The sequence below is a fragment of the Acomys russatus genome, chromosome 29 (genome assembly GCF_903995435.1).
Source record: "Acomys russatus chromosome 29, mAcoRus1.1, whole genome shotgun sequence".
Lineage (NCBI taxonomy): Eukaryota > Metazoa > Chordata > Mammalia > Rodentia > Muridae > Acomys > Acomys russatus.
Window position 1 is genome coordinate 15817583 of NC_067165.1, and position 20247 is coordinate 15837829.

General features: G+C 52.5%; 1 protein-coding gene across 1 annotated transcript in view; it reads left to right on the forward strand.

Moving 5' to 3' along the window:
- The window catches only part of Hivep3 (HIVEP zinc finger 3), a 70558-nt gene that overhangs the window by 49085 nt on the left and 1226 nt on the right, over positions 1 to 20247 (forward strand). Inside the window, 3 exon segments of the mRNA XM_051171835.1 lie at positions 9041 to 9216; positions 14434 to 14520; positions 18732 to 19657. Of these exon segments, the coding sequence (XP_051027792.1) occupies positions 9041 to 9216; positions 14434 to 14520; positions 18732 to 19657 (1189 nt within the window).

Here is a 20247-nt window from a genome sequence, read left to right on the forward strand (position 1 = left end):
ATGAATACACACACACACATTAAAAATAAGTACATTGTGCTAGAGAGATGGCTCAGCAATTTAGAGTACCTACTGCTTTTGCATAAGACCTGGGTTCAATTCTCATCACCCACATGTTGGCTCACAACCATCTGCCATCAAAAACCCCAGTTCCAGGGCATCTGATGCCCTCTTATGGCCTCTATGGGCACCAAGCATGCAGATGGTACACATGCAGGCAAAAAAAAAAAACAAAAACAAAAAACAAAACCCTCATACATGTAAGATAAAAATCCAAAAATAAAACAAAATAAACGTAAAGAAAGAACCCCAGAGCAGTCGGCTCTGGCTTGTGTCCATCCCTTTTCTCTTCCTCTTCAGCTCTGTTCCAGGTGGCCCAGGGCCTCTCTTACCTTAGCAGCTGCTTTGTCAAGATCAACAGTGACCTGCCCCTTGCAGATGTAACTCACTTCCAGTCTTCTCTGACCCTTAGCAGTGGGCACAGCTGACCCTTGCCTTCTCCTTGCTGTGGACTGGGGAGTGGGGTATCTGACCTCTCACGCAAGCCATGCTGTCTCTGTTCTGTTTTTCTTGGTATCCTCAAATCTGATCATTCTGTCTCTACTGGGGAATACAACATAAATTTTGGAGTAAAGTAGTGCTTACCAAGGCAGTGAAGACTGTGGGATAGTGTGAGTCCAAAGGAGCTGGTAGGGTCATTGTTACTATTAGACATTATGAGACAATATTAGGTCTCTTCCAGAGGCCAGCTGTGAGGGCCATGGCAAGGACAGTAGAGTTGGAACCATGGCACTCCCACCGAAAGCACAGGAAGACTGAAATGAAGTGTGGCTACTTTAAGTGTGGCCTCCATAACTCCTGGGCACATGGCAAGGCAGAGGCGAACACAGGAACCAAGTTGAAAGAGTGGCTCTCTGATCCTGGAGGTGGGGGGGGCCGTGTAAATTTGAGAGCCCAAGCCCTTCGTCCACATGAGTGATTCAGGGAGGCATCCATTGGCAATTGGTACTTGAGTCTGCCTCTCAAAAGACAGGCCTGAGCTGGAAATACACATGTGGGACGTGTCGGTATGAGGGTGCAATTTGAGGCTCTGACTAGATGGGGTTACCTGGGGAGATGAAGGCGAGAGGAAGAGAAAGATCATCCAGAAGGAGGGCATTCTCTGGCAGTTATAGGCAGAAGGGAAGATGGCCCTCCGTCCCCTCCTCCTGTGATTGAAGTTGGGTTGCCTCTACGCTGTCTCTCCATTTTCTTGGCTTGGCCTAATCTTTTCCATCCACTCATTTCTTGACAACCCCCAACGTTTTACTGCTAGTTTTTTTTCCTCTCATCCTGCAGGTATAATTGTGGGATTAGTGTACTGAAAAGGGGGCTTGGGGTGGGGTGGAAACAGAAGGAGGAAGGGACGGTAGGGTAAGTTCTCCTACCATGCTGTTCACGGGCATTATCACTTCAGTGGACTTGGATACACACTTCTGGATATGTTGATGAGGGTGTCCCAGAGGTGTTTAACTGAGAAGGGAAGACCCACAGAAACACAGGCGGTACCATCCCATGGACCAGGAGCTCTGGCTGGAAAGGGGCAGGAACCGGGCTGAGGGGTAGCAGCATTTCTCTCTTCAAGTACTGTCTCTTTTCTCCTTCCTCTGTACGTTGCTTCTTATCAGGTATTTGGTCACAGTGACAACAAAAATCACTAATATGTCCCCCATCTTTAGTAAATGACAGCTAGTTGACTGCTTAGAAAGTAAATTCAACCATTCCACTTCCCTCCAAAGAACTCTTCAGTGAAGGCCATGGCTTTGCCTGTCCCCCAACTCTGTGTGGAGGCGCCATTCCAACCTTCCAAGGCTCAGAAGGGCACATGGGAGAGTGCCAGTGCTTACAGGCTTTGGGAGCAGCCAGAGTCAATGCTGGGGTTATCTCAGCTCAAAGCCATGCTCAGTAGAAGCGGCACTTCCTTCCCCTCCCTTATGCCTTCCTTCCTGCCTTCCTTCCATCAGCTTGACTCCCCAGGAGGCCTTTCTGCCAGCTTAGCCAGAGCATGTACAGCCTTGTGTGGACAAACCCATCAAATGGAGGGGAAATTCAGCTTTTTTTTTTTTTTTTTTTTCCTGTAACTGTGGAATCCAGAGACAAAGGGAAAAAGTCAACCAAGGACATGTGGCTCTAGGGACAGGTGGAGCGTCTGTTGGCAGGGTTGAGCATGGAGACCTGAGTTTTCTCAGTTGTGTCTCACAGGTAGCACTCACCTTTTTTATCTTTAGGCCTCTTTGGAAACAAGAGCAGGAAGTCCCGGGCTGTGTGGGTCCTGGAGCTGGAGAGTCACCGGGTGCTATTCTTTCTGCAAGGGTCACTTTTCTAGATTGTAATTGAAAAAGGACAAGGCTTGGGCTTGGAGACTGGGGACCGGCTAGTGAATTCCTACTCCGCTGTTGTTATCTCTGCGGCCCTCTGCAATGGTGGGCTCTTTATGAGCCTCTGTTTCTCTTTGTACAGTGATGGTGCCCTGGGGGTTTGGATGAGCTGTCTGTTAGTCATGACAGGACATGTAGGGCCTCTCCAGGCCCTGTTGCCAATGAGCTGTCTCTGAGCTCTGAGAACCACAGAGCTCAATTCTGGAGACAGAGCTCAGATGGAACCTGTAGGAAAAGACACTTGAACCTCTGTCATCAAGTAGAGGGGCTATCTCTCTGTGAAGATCCAAGAACCTCACAGTCCTTCAACAGGGTGCTCTGGAAGGTGCCACACCCTTAAGTGATGCATCTGAGGAAAGAGGGTGCAAGAATGGGGTCTGGTTTGCTTGAAAAGATACAAGTGAGTAGGTAAAGAAATATCGAGCCTCTTGGGGAGATAGGTCACAGATCATTACCGCCACCCCCACAAGCCCTCAGAAAACCCGCATCTCCCTGGCCTCCAAATCTGCCTACATCTATGTCTTCCTTGCTATGTCCACCAGGGGTTACATTGTTGGGTCTCCCTACTGACCTGCCTGGCGTGGACTCTCGTGAGTGGCATTCTTGATTGAAAGGACCCAAGACCCATGGCCAGCTGCCCCTCTGCCAGGTCTGGCCCTTTGATCTTGTCTGCAGAGATACATCTATCTTTTTTGTTTTGTGGTTTTGTAGATACCCTGAGGCCAAGATCAGAGCCCTGTGGCCTTTCACCAGCCCCAGGCTCAGGCTAGAAGTGCTGACCCTCGGCTGAAAGCTAGCATAGGCGTATTGAGTGGAGTCCTCTGTGGGCTGGTGGGCTCTGTACCTCTGTGGAAGACCCAGCCCAGCAGGTCTTTGGCTGGATGCACATTAAATAACCCTTATTTGGGAGAACATCAAGACATGCTGTGTTTTCTTCAGAATCCTGACCAGAGAGGAACCTGAGATGCGTCCAGATCTGATTCATACATCCTGCCAGTCTCAGAGCCGCCACCACCACCCCAAAGCCCCATCATTTAAAGTTTCTTAAAGGGCTGTGTTGGCAACTGAATATTTTTAACTGGCACATGACTCAGCAGGCAGTGCCACCTGGCACCTGCTTCTCCTCCCCTACAGACATCTTTCTTTTTTTTAAGTTTCTCTGGGTTCAACCAGTTCACCGTGGCTGGATCTCCTTAAGCCAGCTGACTGTTGGGCACTGGTCCTGAACTTTACCCCCACAGACAAAGGCTGCTCTCAGTTCCTGAGACACCCAGCGTGCACATTTCCAGTCACATCATCTTCTCCCTTGGTGTGATTGTGACAAGTCATCAGACTTGCCAAAGGGTCATAATAAAATCAGGGAGTTGAAAGGCCTTTTATATATCCAAAGTTGGAAGAGAAGTGAGAGCCTTACAGCTGAGCCTGAATGGTGTGTGGGATAGTAGCCTCGGAGCGTCTCCACTTCAGAGAGTAACCTGGAGACCATGATGACCATCCCCTTATCCAAGAGAATGGCCTAGCTCAGCGGAGAGAAGTCACCAGCTTGAAAAAGTAAATGTCCCTGCAACCACTCAGCTATATGGCCTCAGGGAAATTGCCTTGTGCTAGCTTAGATCCAGGTTGGGGCACTGTCTCCTTGAATTTTATTTGACTTACATAGTTTTGGTTTGGTTGGTTGGTTGGTTGGTTGGTTGGTTGGTTGGTTTTAAAGACATAATCACACAGCCTTTAAGTTCCTGAATTGTGGAGGCAGGTATCCGGGTTCAAGTTCTGGTTCCCTTAACTGATGCTGTGAGCTTTGGCAGGGTGCTTGACCACTCTGTAACTGTCTCCTCAGTGTGAGTGGGAAGGAGCCCAGAGCTCACCGACTGTCACATGATCTGAATGAGCTAACACATGAGCTTTTCAAAATAGCAATTGGCACCCAGTAAAAGCTATACAAGTTCACTGATATTTTTAGGTTTTGTTTTGTTTTGTTTTGTTTTTTAATTCTGGATTGGTGGTTTTCTCAAGAAACCTGCAAAGCTATAGCAATTTCATGCCGCCTTTTGCTGGATGGCAGCAGCCCCTGACCCGTTAGAAAGACCATGTGCCCTGCCTTCCATTTCTCACAGGCCCTACACACACATACACCTCCTCTACCTCCTCAGCACTTGATTCTTGGTACAGCCCACCCTCCATTGGTAGGAATGAATGTAGGCTATATGAGAAAATGTACATTCATTTGACAGTACTATGATGGCTTGAACAAGTGATTCCACCAATAGCCCATTAGTTCACAGTCACGGCTCCGTCGTCCTCGCTGTCTACCTGGCTGGTGAGGTGGGGAGCACAGGCTTTGTGACAGGGAGCCTACTGCCTTACAGTGCAGCATGGTGGCTGCATCTTTGTCATATGCAGAGCCTGAGAAGGTCATTCTGTCATGCCATCTCATTCCCACTGCACCCCTCTTCTGGAACCTGTGGAAGGCAGATGTACACCTCCTCTGGTGTGATCTGGTTTGGCTGTGTGTCAGCTCGCTGGAAGTTTCAGGTCTTAGAAACACCTGCAGAGGGTCCAGAGCCACACTCCAAGGTGTCCCACACTCTGACTGCCCAGACACGCAGTTCAGCATCATCAGCTGAGAGTAGGAGGGAACTTCACCTCAGTCTAAGACCTACTGTGTCATATGTCATAGCACACAGATCAGATCAGAGCTGGCTCCCTGTCCTGGTGGCTCCATTCACAGCTGCCTAGCAGCTTTGAGCATGATGGCATCCTCACTTTTTCTCTCCCCAGTTTGATTAGAGGGGTGAAGTCCTCCTGACTAGGGCCTGCCTGGGAGGCGTTCTTTGCCTTGGAGTCTCCAGGCTCAGAGCTCTGGTGGAACTAGAAAACAGCTGCCCATCTGTGCATGCCCACACACATACACACAATTTCCCATCCTCAGACCAAAGGACAAAGGGCTGCTTCCTATCCCAGTACGATTTGGGAGCTCCAAAGCTGAGGCCACTTTGCTGGACCCCCCATTGCCTGGCTCTGACTCTCAGAAAGCCAGGGTATCTGATATTAAGATTCCCCCACAGCTAATACATTCCAAATTCCTAGCGGTGTCTCTTTTTCTTTAATGCAAGAAAAAAAAAAAAAAACCAGACTAGCTGACACTCTGGCTAGTCCAGACTGCAGTGGACAGGTGGACCGTAGGAGTCCCCTATTTGGAGCCCCAGAATCATAAGTCACCTACACCAAGCCTACCAGCTTTAATCTGCCTTGCAGTCACCTAACAGACAGGGCATCAGCCACTCATCCTCCTTGGTAAAAGGAAGTCTGCGACTTGGGCCTCCAAGGGAAAGTACCCAGCAAAGGAAGGGATGGCCAACTCCCACCCTACCCTTGCTTATTTGCTCCTCAGTCCTGACTCTCTGCAGCTGCCAACACCTGGATGCGTGAGCCCAGGCCAGAGGAAAGGCTGGGTGTATGTTATTCTTCCCTATCTGTAGTAAGGCAGGTCTCAAGTCCCTGGGAAACTACATTCAGCACTATCCGAGAGTAGGCAGCAGATCTGCATGGCGTTTGGGTGCTAAGGGGAAGATGTTCCACGAGGCCCCAGCCTTCAAAGAGCTGGTAAGTCACAGGGTTGAACCCTGTGTTCAACCAGAGTTGCCTCTTCAAAATCCCTGAACCAGCAGCAACCAACCTCAGGCCCTCCATGACCTGCAACTCTGCTGCCCTGCCCCTTTCTAAACCAATCAAGCTCTCCCCTGTCCTTGGTCCTCGTGGCTCTGGCCTGGCTGTGTTTGAGGCAGGTTGATATGCACACCTTTTTCCTGCACCTCCCAGGCCTCTACCTGCAGCAGCAATTCTCCAATAGCTTTCAGTTCTCTTGTCCGGCCACCCTACCCTCCACAAACCTACAGAATTCTGCATCCATAGGTCCCAGATGGGTGCTTGATGCTTCTGAGTATCTTTCTTACCTGTATCTTACACGTGGCTGTTAAAATGAGGGTTCCCCCCCCCCACCCCATTGCCTCGCTCCCAGCCTATGAACGGGTCTCAAGAACAAGGCAAGCGAAAGCCTAAGATGTCTGATTCTCCCTCGTTCTGAGCCCTCCTCTAAACAGGCAGCTGCCAAGGACCGTAGAGTCCACACCCAGAACACCCCGAATCTGCTGTCCTAGTGCTACCCCAAGTCTAAACCGTTCCCACAGCACCAGCATCTTGTTGAGATTCTGCCTATCTGTAACACAACTTCCAGCAGTTCTGGACTCTTTAAACTGGCCAATGATCATTGCAGCCTGTACAACCTGTCTAGTCTCCTTGCTTCTTCTGGCCAACTCCTCGCACCTTTTAACAGCCCTTCCTTCGCCCTTGCTGAGAACCTTCCTTCCGCCTCTCACCATCCTCCTAGCGCACGCCTTGCCCTGCGCTGACCAGCAGATGGCGCCCAACCTCTATAAGACGTGACCAGGTGGTGTGTGAAGTTTCGCCTTTGAAAACAAAAACTCTACAAAAAACGGAATGTTCTTTAATGTGGTGTGGAGGGAGAAGCGCAGGGGCCAGTGGGCGGTCGAGATGGACTGACACTTAGAGCCACTTCTGGGTTTCCACGAGCTGAGTAAAGCCCACATCGGAGGAGGGCAGAATGGCTGTGGGGCTGTGACGTGAAAGAGTGGTTTAAGGTGGTAGCACGGAGCCACGGAGAAGAGCCAACTGGAGGTTGTAGCAGGTGACAGGTGACAGAGTCTACAGTACAAAGCCATCCTCACCACTGGGGAAAGGGTGCCTATCTCAATTCAGCTTCCCCTGTAGACTGGGTCCCAAGGACACAAGGAAAACGTGAGAATAAAGGTGACATTCTGTCACTTAGAAGGCTAACCTCTGTGTTTGTACATAGGCTCCTCTTGGAATGACCCTTCACTGTCCCCTAAGGCCTGCAATTTTTTAAATACAAGGTATATAGATAGATAGATAGATAGATAGATAGATAGATGATGGATAGATAGATAGATGATGGATAGATAGATAGATAGATAGATAGACATGAGATAGATATAGAGAGATTAGATATAGCTAGTTATGTGGAGTGTAATTGTGGGGTGGGAGTGTGAGAGTGGAGGTGTGGGTGTACTTGAAGAGTGTCTGACTGTAGGTATGAGAGTGTAAGGGTGACTGAGGGTGAGCAGTGTGTGATTGTTGGTGTGAGGGTGTGACTGAGGGTGAGGAGTGACTGACTGAGTGAATATGAGGGTGACTATGGGTATTTGGGACGTGTGATTGTTGGTGTGAAGGTGTGAAGTGCGACTGATGGTAAGAAGTGTGTGAGTCTGGCTGTAACAGTGTGATCACGATCGTGAGGAGTGTGTGACTGTGTGAGGCATGATTGTGTGGGCATGAGTGTGTGGTTGTGGGTCTATAGGCATGGAATGTGACAAACCTCCCACTGCTGCCTGTAGCTCCCTACGTAAGAGCTGCTCTTCTGGGCCCATCCTTGTCACATCTCAGCCCTGAGCTACCTGGCTGAGCAGCCTCACATCCTAGTCACTGTCATCTCTGTGCCATCCACCTGCCCCCTCCTGTGAGAGCAGGTGATGGGCAGTTCTTGCTGAGGGCATTGAGGAGACGCATATCCTCTTGCCAGGTGTCTTGTGGTCCATAGCTCCTGAGTCAGGAAGTTACCTTCCAGATCTTCCAGAGCTGTCCTTCCTGCTTCTTCACCTTACCAGGACACCTGCACAGATAGCTTTAGACCACAGACCTGTCTGTGCCTGTGAGACTAATGGGCTTTTTTGTCGCTGTGTGAATGACATTCTGACTTGGGGGTCTGAGGTATCTTGCAGCCCCAAAAAGTGGACTGCCTACTCAAGAGATTGAGAGCTGAGGACTTCCCTCACCTGCTGGGAATAATTTAGGTTCTATGTACTTCCAAGTTGGCCAAAATAAAATGAGGAAAAGAGCTCAGGGACCCTGGTTCACAGTCTGTACCCAGGGAAACAATAGTGGCCCCTGTACCTCCCCCATACACCTGTCTGGGTGGCTTCCTGATCCGCTGCCTTTTCCTTTTGTTGCCCTCTTGCGGGGAGGTGGACAGCTTGGTGTGGGCAGGTGCATCTGCCCCTTTCTGACTAGGTGCTCTGGTGAATGCTTCACCTCTCCAAACCTGTTTAGCTCTTCCTTGCGAGGCGACTGTGACTGTGTCTTACTTCAGGTGAAGGGCTTGATGAATAGCAGCGCCTGTGACTTTGAGTTTCTCTCTCTTTCTCTCTGTGGCTTTGGTGATCTCCACTGGCTGTTCTGTGTGGCAGAGCCACGTCAGCAGCTGGCTGTGGGAAGGCAGCCAGCGGGGAAATTGCAACATTAGCATCCTTTCCTTTTTTTGCCATGGGGGAAAAATTGCCTCCTGTGGCTCCCGGGAAAGGGAAGATACCATCCCACCTATCTGACAGTGGGCTGCAGGGACCTATGGTGGATCATCAGGGCAACTGAGTCCCTTTCAACTCTATAGTCTGTAGCACATCCTCCTCACCCAGTGTCCAACACACCTGGCTGGACGCAGCTATGGAGCACACTGGTCTTCTGAGGTGGGACTCGACCTCTTGCCCCTCCCCCCCTTTTTTTCTCCTTTACATGACACCTGTTGCTCACAGGTACAAATCAAACGAAGAGTATATATATGTGCGAGGCCGCGGCCGAGGGAAATATGTTTGTGAGGAATGTGGAATTCGCTGCAAGAAGCCCAGCATGCTGAAGAAACACATCCGCACCCACACTGACGTCCGGCCCTATGTGTGCAAGCACTGTCACTTTGCTTTTAAAACCAAAGGTAAGAGACAGTCAGCTGGAGCACCACCCTGCCCATGGCAGGGATCCCCCTTGGGGGAGCCCCAGCACAGAGCCCTTTGCCTGGGGGCCTGGAGTACACCCCACATCCTGAACTCCCACTCCACTTGGTACCCATGGCAGAGCAATGGCTCCAGACTGGTCAGCGATGCCCACAGCTGCCACTGTCGAGACCTGGACCCTGCGTACAAGCTCCTTTCCATATTCTGTAGCATCTAGTCCACACTCAGTGGTTTTCTATCAGTCTCATCACCCGTCCTTTGCATGTCTTCCATGGATCTGATAAGCTCTGGCATGCATACTTGTCACAGTCACTCTTGCATTTGGAGATCCATTCCACCTGGAGCCACATAACACGCCTGCATGCTTACCTTTCACCACTCCTCCTCGCCACCCGGCCTCCCTGCAGCATTCAGCACAGGGCCCCTGGCTGCGGCCACGCCCCACATCGGAGTCTGGGCAGGGTCTGGCAGCCCATCTGTAAGAAGATGGATTGATGAGGACATGCATCACAGAGAGCTATGATGGGCAGTGGTGGCCTGGGCCTGCTGTAGTCTCCAGGCCCTGGTGGGGACAAGCAAGATTCTTAGATGGGGCTCATCCCTTGCTGGAAGGTCCTGTAGCTTGCTCGTGGAGAAAGATGCCGGGCCTTATAAGGAAGTTGGGGGTTTCAGCATCCCTGGTGGGCTTTGCCTCTCACACCTTGCAGATTCCTATACTTGGATCCTGTCTTTTCTTCTGAGTTAATTAAGGAGGAGCCACAAGAGGCTCCAGAGACAGAACTCAAGGCAGACTTTGGCTTTCTGCTTGTCTTTTCTTCTGAAATACAAGGGCCGGGGCAGCAGCTGAGGACAGGAGGGGCCCTCTAGCCTCTTGTGGCTTTTCTGCTCTTGCCATACTAGGTCAGGGGTTGTTTGTCATATTCCCTTGCTCAGTGGCCTCTTTTCTGGCATGTTCCCAGTCTCACTTCTTAACTGTTAGCTGACCCTGACTCCCTGTCTTCTCATATCGTCTTTGAGCTGAGCTCGTAGTTCCCCCACGGAGGTTTGGAGTTGGGTGGAAACACCCACCTTCCACTTCCTCTTCCTGTTCCTCTTAGCTTCTCAGGAACAGTGTCTCAAATGGTGCTGAGAAGACAGTTAGACAGGAGCCCTGCCAGACCCGAAGCAGCCCAGCTTATCTTAGCTTAGCAGCCCGTGTGTGAGTCCTCTGTCCCACACCGCCATCTCTAGTCTCGCTTCTTCTGGGGTTTTGTGGAGGAGAGATGGGTATCACCGACTGGCAACTTAAGCAAGGAGGCCTTTGACTTTGAAACTTCTTGACTGGGCCAGGAGAGTCCACAGATGCTGCAGCCTCTGTCGCAAGGACGCAATGCCCTCGTCGTCCTCCCTGCTCTGGCTGAGGCAACCCTCTAAGTGGCCACCAACTCTGTTCCTCTTCCAGGGTGTCCATGGGATTGCACTGTTCTGTCCTCAGCATGAAGAGCCCTGAGGAAGCCTCCCACCTGGGCTACCCACAGTGCACCTGTGCCTGGCCCCAGTCCCCTGCAAAGCTCCCGCCTAGTTCCGTGGCCTCATTCAGGGAGGTTTGTTTGAGGTGGCAGTTTGGCCTCTGGGAACTTTCCCTGGGTCTCTCTGTCTCTGAGCCACCCCAGAGATCCAGAGGGTCCTGCGAGTATAGCCAGGGGACTGAGGCCTTTGCATTTCCACGGTACAGAGAGTCCCTTGGGGAGACTGGGCTTCGCTCTTGGCCAATGACCTGGAGCAAGCTAAGTTCTCCCTCCTCTCTGAGCCAGAGGCAGGAAAACTAAGTCTGAAACATGAGGTCTCATACTTCATGCCCAGCACAGAGTGGGCAGTCGTTACAGTAGACAAAAACACAGAGAGGCGCCCTTGTTAGGCATAAAGGGAGGGCAGAAGGCTACAGTACCTGTTTCCTTGCGGGGGGCAGGGTATCTCTGAAGCCCTGTCTGCCATCAGTCCTGATACTGTGAGCCCCTCCTCTCCTCTTAGGGCTGTCTGTCTGCCTCCTAGCCAGGTCTTGCTCTTTGAGTTGTGGCTCCAGTCAGGATGTGTGTGGACTGAGGACTGGGGCTGGGCCTGGCAGGCCTCGCGCCCTTGTCTGCATCACCTGGCTGTGCCTGTGCCTGTGCCTGTGCCTGTGCCAGGAGGCCCTTCCTGTCTGTCTCTGTCTGCCTGTTTGTGTCTTGTCTTTGTGTCTGTCACACACTGAGGTGGCAGTTTGGCCTCTGGGAACTCCATGAGAAGGGTCTCGGTGGGTGGGGCAGGAGGAGGTAGCAGGCTAGTCCTGGGAGGGTCCCTTTCCTGTGTTTAGATTCTTCCAAGAGGCCACTGGGGGCGGATGCTGAGCCATGGACAAGCCTTTGTACTGATCACCTAGGGAACAGAAACAGCAGCTATGGGCAGGCCCTTGTTCAGCCCGAGGGACAAGGTGATTGTTGGGTGCTCTTACTGGCATCAGCTCCTCTTCCAGACAACCTGCTTTCTGAACCACTCACCCATCTTCCACTCCCAAATGCCAGGCTGGGCTGTCCATGGGGGCTGGGTTGACTGGGAAAACCTTGGCTGGGCAAACCTCCTCCCCGTAGCCTCTACAGGATGTTGACCGGTCTTTGGGTGGTGGGCCCCTTCCTACTCCTGAGAGCCTCTGAGGTCCCTACCCATGGGAGAAAGCCACCTACCCATACCCATCCAGCACAGTGCCTGACAGAGTCAGAGTCTGAGACAGCTCACGAGCAGAGTGACTGCCTACCATTCGCAAGGCCCTGGGTCGCATCTCAGCTACAACACTAAGTAAAAGAGATTGTCGTGGAGGGAGAGAGAGGGATCTTCTCTGTGCCAGCCACAATCCACTCCCACATGCTTTGTCTTAAGACCTCCCCAGTGTTCCCACGAGGTGGGTATTACTTTCAATACAGAAATGGGGAACCCCTCCGGGTGAGAAACATTGAAAAGCTTGCCCAAGAGCACATAGCTAGCAGCGCAGAGCCCAGACCTATTCCGCACTCCCCACCCTGACCAGACAATTCAGCTACAAAACCATCCAGATCCGTTCTTCTACCGCAAGGCCAGCCACATCAGAGGGTCCCAAGACCTGAGTCTAGTCAGGGCTTGACACTAGCCAACACTGTGGCTCTGGGCTACTTGTTTCCCTGCCCTGGTTTACAGGAGCCCTGCCAGCACACAGGACAGCCAAGAATCTTGCTCAATGTTATCATGAGCGCCAGAGCCCAGGGTTAGGTCAGAAACAGTGGGAACGAGCCCAGTAGGGTTAAATGACATGGTCTGTGATGTCCCCACCGACCACTTTGCTTCTCAGGTGCATTTCTTGGGCGACTACAAACACAACTCTCAGTGTCTAGCATGGTTGAATCGAAATCTGAACCCTCCAGGTAAAGCGTATATGACAAACAGCACCGGGGTGAGCGGCGCTCCTGTCCTCTGTGACCTAAGAAGGGACCCAGGGACCGGAACCTCAGGACAGTTGGAATCTCCGGTCCGCAGCCCTCTTGTCCTACCTCCCGTGAGGCTGAACTGGGAGTCTCCATCTAGATGCGGGAGGGAGGCCCAAGCTGCGGCGGGGTAGTATCTGCTATGATGAGTGGGGAAGGAGTCAGCGCTCGCTCGCTTGTCTCGGCGGCCACCGTATTCATCCAACCTAGAGAATCTGTCTCACTTACGCTTCCCCGGCAGAACCCGACACATCTGGGCGATGATGGGCTCTCCCTGGGTTCACCAGCCTGTCTGTCTCTCTTCCCGTTAGCCCCCTCTCCTGTCCACTCTTCTAACAGCGTCCCCGTTTATGTCACCACTCACAGGCTTTATTGTCCTCCCGTCTCCGTTTTGTCTGGCCACCCGTTCCGCTGCACGTTCTCTCTTTATTCTCCTGTCTGGCCTCCCATACCTTCCCATGCGTGGACATCCTCTGTCCGCACAGCTGTCTGTCCTCCCATCTGTTTGCAGCCCGCCCTCCGTTCATTCTCCCATTTGTTTTGCCTCATAATTCTCACCAGTGTCCTCCTACCCGCCAGCCTTCATGCTCCTATTCTTTCCACATTCCTCTGTGCCGTTACCCATCCATCCATCCATCCATCCATCCATCCATCCATCCCCTAGTCCCTCTGTGCACTCATTTCTGGGTGCTCCATCTTTCTGTTCTGCCCTCTTCCCTCCATCCATTCACACTTGGCAATGTAAGGCCCGTGAGACAGTGCGCCTGGCTCGGGAGCTTCTGGCATGTTACGTGATCAGCGACATGGAGATCCAGAAATCCCCAGAGTGCAACCCAAAGGAACTTCATGTGGTGTCTGTCTGTGTGCTCTGGGGACAGGACAGGGGGCTTGGCCTCTCCTCTCAGAACCTGCTGTCCACAAAGCTCATCACCCTGCAGCCTGTGGCATGTGTGCACAGTGGAGACTCTAACACTGTTGCTGTTGCTATTGTCCTGGCCCCAGGAGCTAATATATAGCTCTGGCTCCTTAGCCTGTGGGACCAGGCTTACAACTTTTGGGCAGCACCTCAGGGCTTCATAGAGCCTTGGACAGCCTGTTCCTAAAGCACTCTAGTCACTGTGCCCTGGCCCCAGAAAGAGGACTTCCCTAAGAAAATGTTAGCCTGGGTCCCAGAGCCTGTGACTTTCATGTTCCTTGTCAGCACACCTCACTGCTCCTGCAAAAAACCACACCCTGGTTTCTCTGCCCAGACCCTAAGGTTTGGCCTTATGGGTGACCTAGCAGTATGCTCTGTCAGGACTTCTCAGCCTCCCACCCCCACCCTACCTACTGTGTAGTTGTGAGAGCCCCCATGTCATTCCAGCATTTGCAAATTATCTAAGTGTGCCACCAGCTCCTGGGCCCAAACACAATGCAGAAGCAGGGAAAAAATGCACTTGAGTAGTCTTTTGATGTCTCTTTTTGTTTGTGTCTTAACCATCATCTCGGGTTCTCGCTGCACCCTCCGTCTCCTCCCAGCCGCATGCCCTCCCCAGCTCCTGTGTTTTATCTTCAGCAGCAGTTATGGCTGCATAGTTTGGCTGGACTCCGGGGGCAGAGGGTGCCTTGGCCCCTGCCCAGCCCCGGAAACTGGTCTAAGCAGCTGTGGCCTGGCAGCTGTTGTGTTATCTCCATGTGTCCCAGCCCTCTTTGGCCACCAGGCCTGAGTCTGTCCTCATTTCTTTCCAGGGAATCTGACTAAGCATATGAAGTCGAAAGCCCACAGCAAAAAGTGCCAAGAGACGGGGGTGCTGGAGGAGCTGGAAGCCGAAGAAGGTACCGTGCCAGCCTCTGCTCTCCGCTCCCCAACTCTCCCGCTTTCCCCTGCCTCCCCCCCTCTCCAGCTGCCCTAATTTCTACTACTGTTCCCCTTCCTCTTCCTCCCTCCCTTCCATGCCCTCCCCTCTAGTTTGCTGAACAACTGGGAAGCAAATGTTAAATCTATAAAATGCTCCCCAGTGTCACACAGCCAGCTACTGTGCAGTTCAGTATAACCTAGCATTCCGGTAGAGTGACAGCACCAGTGAGAGCTCAGGCAATGCTTGCTGACTGTGAGCTCATGAGTAACTACGGGCAATGCTAAGCACCCACTGTGTGTCAGATGGAAGCCAAGCACATGCACTCACTTGTCTTAGCAGAGCCTGGATGGATCTTCAGCTACTTAGCTGGAATTCTCATTCCCACCCTCACACCTGTTCTGCCATGAGCTTAAAACATGACCTGTGGAGCTGGGAGTGTCACTGAGAAAGGCAAAGCTATATCCCATAGGCCCATATATTCCCATCCCTGCCCCCATCACTACAACCTAGCTATGGTCTTCCAAGGTCAGTGGCAAACTAGAGGCAGTCTGATAGCAGACTAGGGAGGGACAAGGGAAAGGAGGGAGGCAGGGCAGGAGGCCAGAGGGGCTATGGCAGATGGATGGGCAGGTCCTCCAGAGGTCACAGACACTAACTGCAGAGACTCTGAAATCAGGATCAGAACTTAGTGTAACAAGAGGAGGAGATGAGAGAGGAAAAGAGAGGAGGAAAAGGGAAGAGACAAAAGGAAAAAGTTGAATTGGTTGGTTTTCTTTTTTCTTTTCTTTCTTTTTTTTTTTTTTTTCTGTTTGTGAAAAACAGTCTAGCAAGAGTTAAATCAGGTTTCCTTTGACATTTAATTAATCAGTGTTTAGAACAGTGAACTCAAAGCACTGTCTTCACAGACTGTAATGCATGGTCCCCATGCTGTCAAAATGCACCTCAGGCCATTAGAGGTGGTGTCTCGCTGAAGTCCTTGTAACACACAGTAGGTACTTGTATTGTCCCATTACAACTCAAGGAAAAGTGGAGCCCAGAGCCAGGACCACGAAAGAGCCATGAAAGTCAGGGCTGTCATCTGTCTGTTATCCTTGAGTATGGTGGGAAAAGCACCGATGTCCTTTGAGCACCAGGACTCTGGCTGTGTGCAGGGAACTCCAGTAGGGGTGTAGGGATGTGATCAGGGCCAGACATGGGAGCACAGGCTGAGTGAGTCCAGTGCAGGTGAGAAGCGGTCTGATTCCAGATGAATTCAGAGGCGGAGCCTATAGACCTTCCTGCTACATCCTAGAAGGGAGGGGGAAGGGGAGGGGAAATGGCCAGGGATGATTCCAAGCTTTGTAACCTAAGAGACTGAAAGGATAGAGTTGTTAACTTCCAGCACCAAGGCAATCCCAGGGACAGGCACTGGGAACTGGTGCATCCTGAACACACAGGGCATGGTAGCAGGGAAGAAAGTACCAACCCAGATTGCCAGCCGCTCCTGCACACTGGTGCGGAGAAGGTTGGTCAGCCACTGCCACCATGTGGCCTGTCTTAGGAACTGCACCCAGCCGCAGCTCTGTCCAGAGCCTTCCACTGGCCTTGAGGGCAATAAAGGTAGAAAATCTCCTTGTGGAACATCAAGAAGGGGCTAAGTAGGCAGGGGAGTCCTTGAGATACCTGCAGGACCCGGAAGTAGAGTGCCTGAAGTAGTGTGGCCCGGAGAGGGCTTCCCTCATTCCTATACTGGGAGCTCAGGAAAGCACCATACCACTTTCTCCGTAGTAAACAAGGGCTTTGCGGGCTGTCAGGAGATGCTGGCCCTGACTCCCTCCCCAACCAGGACCCTGCTTCAGCCTTCATCTATAACTGCTAAGAGCACCACCCTGGCCACCTGCCCATAGGTGGGGAGAAGCAGATGGAGAAGACAGATGGGAGCGAAGTCCCCCTCCATGGTACCATGAAGAAGCTGAACACAAAAGGACAGAAACTAACCATCATCACCAAGCAAGAAGATGCTGGGGCAGGGATTCAGGGCCATGTCTGCTTCTCGAAGCATAGAGTCATTTTGAGCTACAGTCTAATAACGCAAGGACTGTGAACTTTAGTTCTGACCCGGCCAGGAGATAGCTGGCCAATTGTGGGCCGTGCTTCTCTGTGCTCGGGTTTTACCATGTGTGAGTGAGGAGCAGGGCTGAGGAAAACCTGAAGGTGGCAGTCAGGGCTCCTGCCAAAGGCCAAGGTCCGTGAGATAAGTGCCCGGAGGCGATGCAACGCTTTGCCCCCCCCCCCCCATCCCCTACCTGCTGTGGCTTCTCCCAATGCAATGCTTTGCCCCCCATCCCCTACCTGCTGTGGCTTCTCTCAATGCAAGGCTTTGCCCCCCCATCCCCTACCTACCATGGCTCCTCCCAATGCAAGGCTTTGCCCCCCATCCCCTACCTACTGTGGCTTCTCCCAATGCAAAGCTTTGCCCCCCCCATCCCCTACCTGCTGTGGCTTCTCCCAATGCAAGGCTTTACCACCCCCCCATCCCCTACCTACCATGGCTTCTCCCAATGCAAGGCTTTGCCCCCCATTCCCTACCTACTGTGGCTTCTCCCAATGCAAAGCTTTGCCCCCCCATCCCCTACCTGCTGTGGCTTCTCCCAATGCAAGGCTTTACCACCCCCCACCCCCCACCCCCCCCATCCCCTACCTACCATGGCTTCTCCCAATGCAAGGCTTTGCCTCCCATCCCCTACCTACTGTGGCTTCTCCCAATGCAAAGCTTTGCCCCCCCCATCCCCTACCTACTGTGGCTTCTCCCAATGCAAGGCTTTACCACCACCCCCCACCCCCTACCTACCATGGCTTCTCCCAATGCAAGGCTTTGCCCCCCATCCCCTACCTACTGTGGCTTCTCCCAATGCAAGGCTTTGCCCCCCATCCCCTACCCGCTGTGGTTTCTTTCGTTCCCTTCAAGGCCTCATTTGTGTGCCTGACAGCTCCTGCTCTACATACAATCTTCTGTCTCTGTCCTAACTCACATCATCCACATTGGTAACTGACCACCGAGGTATTAGCATCCTTGTTTCTGCCCTTTCTAGGCCTGGTAGAGAGTCAAAGCCAGTAGCCCAGGGTTCTGGACCTATCTTTTCTGACCAGGGGAAAATATAGGTGTGTGTGTGTGTGTTTGTGTGTGTGTGTGTGTGTGTGTGTGTGTGTGTGTGTGTGTGTGTGTGTGTGTGTGTGTGTGTATAATAGGGCTAGTGGACCCATTACTCCACCTGTCACTGGCCCATATCGGTCACATCAAAGCAGTCTAGTGCTGGGCCAACAGAACCCAAACTCTCTGAGTCATCCCCCAGAAGGCAGAAGAAGCCTGCCATCTCAGAGATGCCCAATTCTAGATTGTCAGTGGCAGCACAGCCTCAACCTGCAGATAGAAGCCTTGACCCCATAAGAAGCCAGTCCTGAATGCTGGCATTCAGAATACTCCACAGGCCAGGAATGGCAGGGTTGAGTCCTGCCCTGCAGTCGGAGGCCAGCCTAACCCAGCTAGCTACCCACAGAGGCTAAACTCCACCATCTGCCCAAAGCTGCTGTGTAGGCCAGCCTGGTCATGTTGGCATCTGGTTTGCATTTTAACTGACTGTGACTGTCCACTGGGCCAGCCAGCATGCCCTATCTCAGAATGATAGATGCCATCATTAATGAGGTCATGGTGGCTATAATTATTTGGGCCCTTGCTATGTACCAGGCCTGTATTTTTATTATTATTATTATTCTTAGAAAAGCCCATGCAGTGAGACATTCATTTGACAAAAGGAGAGACTGAGGCATAATGATATAACTGGCTCATGGTAGAGCCCACACTGAGAAACCAGAGAACAGATGGTCTCGTTCGCTCCAGTGAGGTCTCCTCTCTGCTTCTGCCTTACTTAATCCCCTTACCTCAGCTCCTTATCCACAACATGGAGGTAAGAACAGAACCACGTCCCCCGGCGATCCCAGAGTGCTCTGAGGACTACACAAATCCACGTACCTAAAGCTCTCAGAACTGAGCTTGCACACTGAGGCGTGAGGTCATTGTGCGCTATGATTTACAGAGTATTCTTTTATCTGCTATGTCACTTGGTCGTGTGCCATGTGGCATCAGGCCCGTGAGACCGGGCTTAACCTGATGCAGCTGTAATCTTGAGTGCCCTGTCTTCTCCCCTTCAGGAACCAGCGATGGCCTGTTCCAGGACTCAGAGGGGCGAGAGGGCTCCGAGGCTGTGGAGGAGCACCAGTTTTCAGACCTAGAGGACTCTGATTCAGACTCAGATGTGGATGAAGAGGATGAGGAGGAGGACGAGGAGGAGAGCCAGGATGAGCTGTCCAGGCCATCTTCAGAGGCTGCTCCACTCTGCCTGCCAACCACACTACAGGAGGACCCCTCACCCAGTCAGGGCCATCAGCCTCCAGCTAGCACCTCTGACGAGGTCCCACAAGGCAGCTCCATCTCAGAAGCCACGCAATTGACAGCTAGCAGTTGTTCCACACCTAGCTGGGGTAGCCCAGGCCTTCCCCGGCTGGGACTGGCCCCACTGGAAAAGGGCGTGATCTCAGCCCCGAGTCCCAAGGCCACATCCCCTAGGAGGCCATGGTCCCCAAGCAAAGAAGCAGACAGCCACCCCTCACTCACTCGCAAACATTCACTCACCAAAAATGACTCATCTCCCCAGCGGTGTTCACCGGCCAGAGGAGAAGTGCAGGCCTCAGTCACGAGCACACCTGGCCCCCAGATGGGCCCAGGGAGGGACATGGGCCCTCGTCTTTGTGGGTCTCCAAGACTGGCGCTGTCTCCTCTCACTCCCCATTCCATAGGAAGAGAAGTGCACCCTGGAGCACCTCTGGCCCCTGGACTCAAGAGTGCCACAGACACAGGCTCCCCCAGATGTTCACCCACCAGGAGATGGTCTCTGGGTCAGGCTGAGGCACTGGCACAGTCAGTGCTGCCAGGGAAGTGGGCCCTGGCTGGGCCCTGCTGCCCCTCAGTGGGCAAGTGTGGCCTGGGCTTGGGGCCGGTTCCACGGGCTCTCCTCCAGCCCGTGCCTCTACCTCACATACTTCTCAGCAGAAGCCGTGAACTGTGCATCTCTGCATGGGTGAGTCCCCATTATGGCCTTCTTGGGGGGTCGAGAGCTGCCCATTCCACTTTGCATCTGCAGCCAGCCCAGTATTCCTGGACACGGTAGCAAACATTTCTGGGGTCCACCATTGTGGAAGCTAGTTTATTACACCTCAGTGCAACCTCAGAAACCCCAAACATGGCTCTGGAGCTCATGGCTTCTGGGTTCTAGCCCTAGTGAGCAGTGTAGCCTTGGATGTGGGTACCAACACTTGAGTAATTCTTCATCCATCCCTTGCCTGTCCACTTGTGTCCTTGAAGCAGAAAACAGAGCTTTACCAAAATCCATCCCCATCTCCTTTACCGACATTCCCAGCTCACATCATCCCTGTGAAGCCATGAGTATAGTGGCTAAGAGCAGCACTGCCTCTGTCACCACTGTGCCCTACCATACCACTGCCACTAGCCACCACTCTCGTTGATGCTTACCCATCATCTACCCTGCCCCCCACACACACACCCTGCTGCCTTGCAGTGTCTGTACCATTACCATTCTGCCACCATGGCTGCCACCACCCAGTGCTGGCACTATCCCTGTTGACGTTTCTAACACTGTGCTGTCATGAC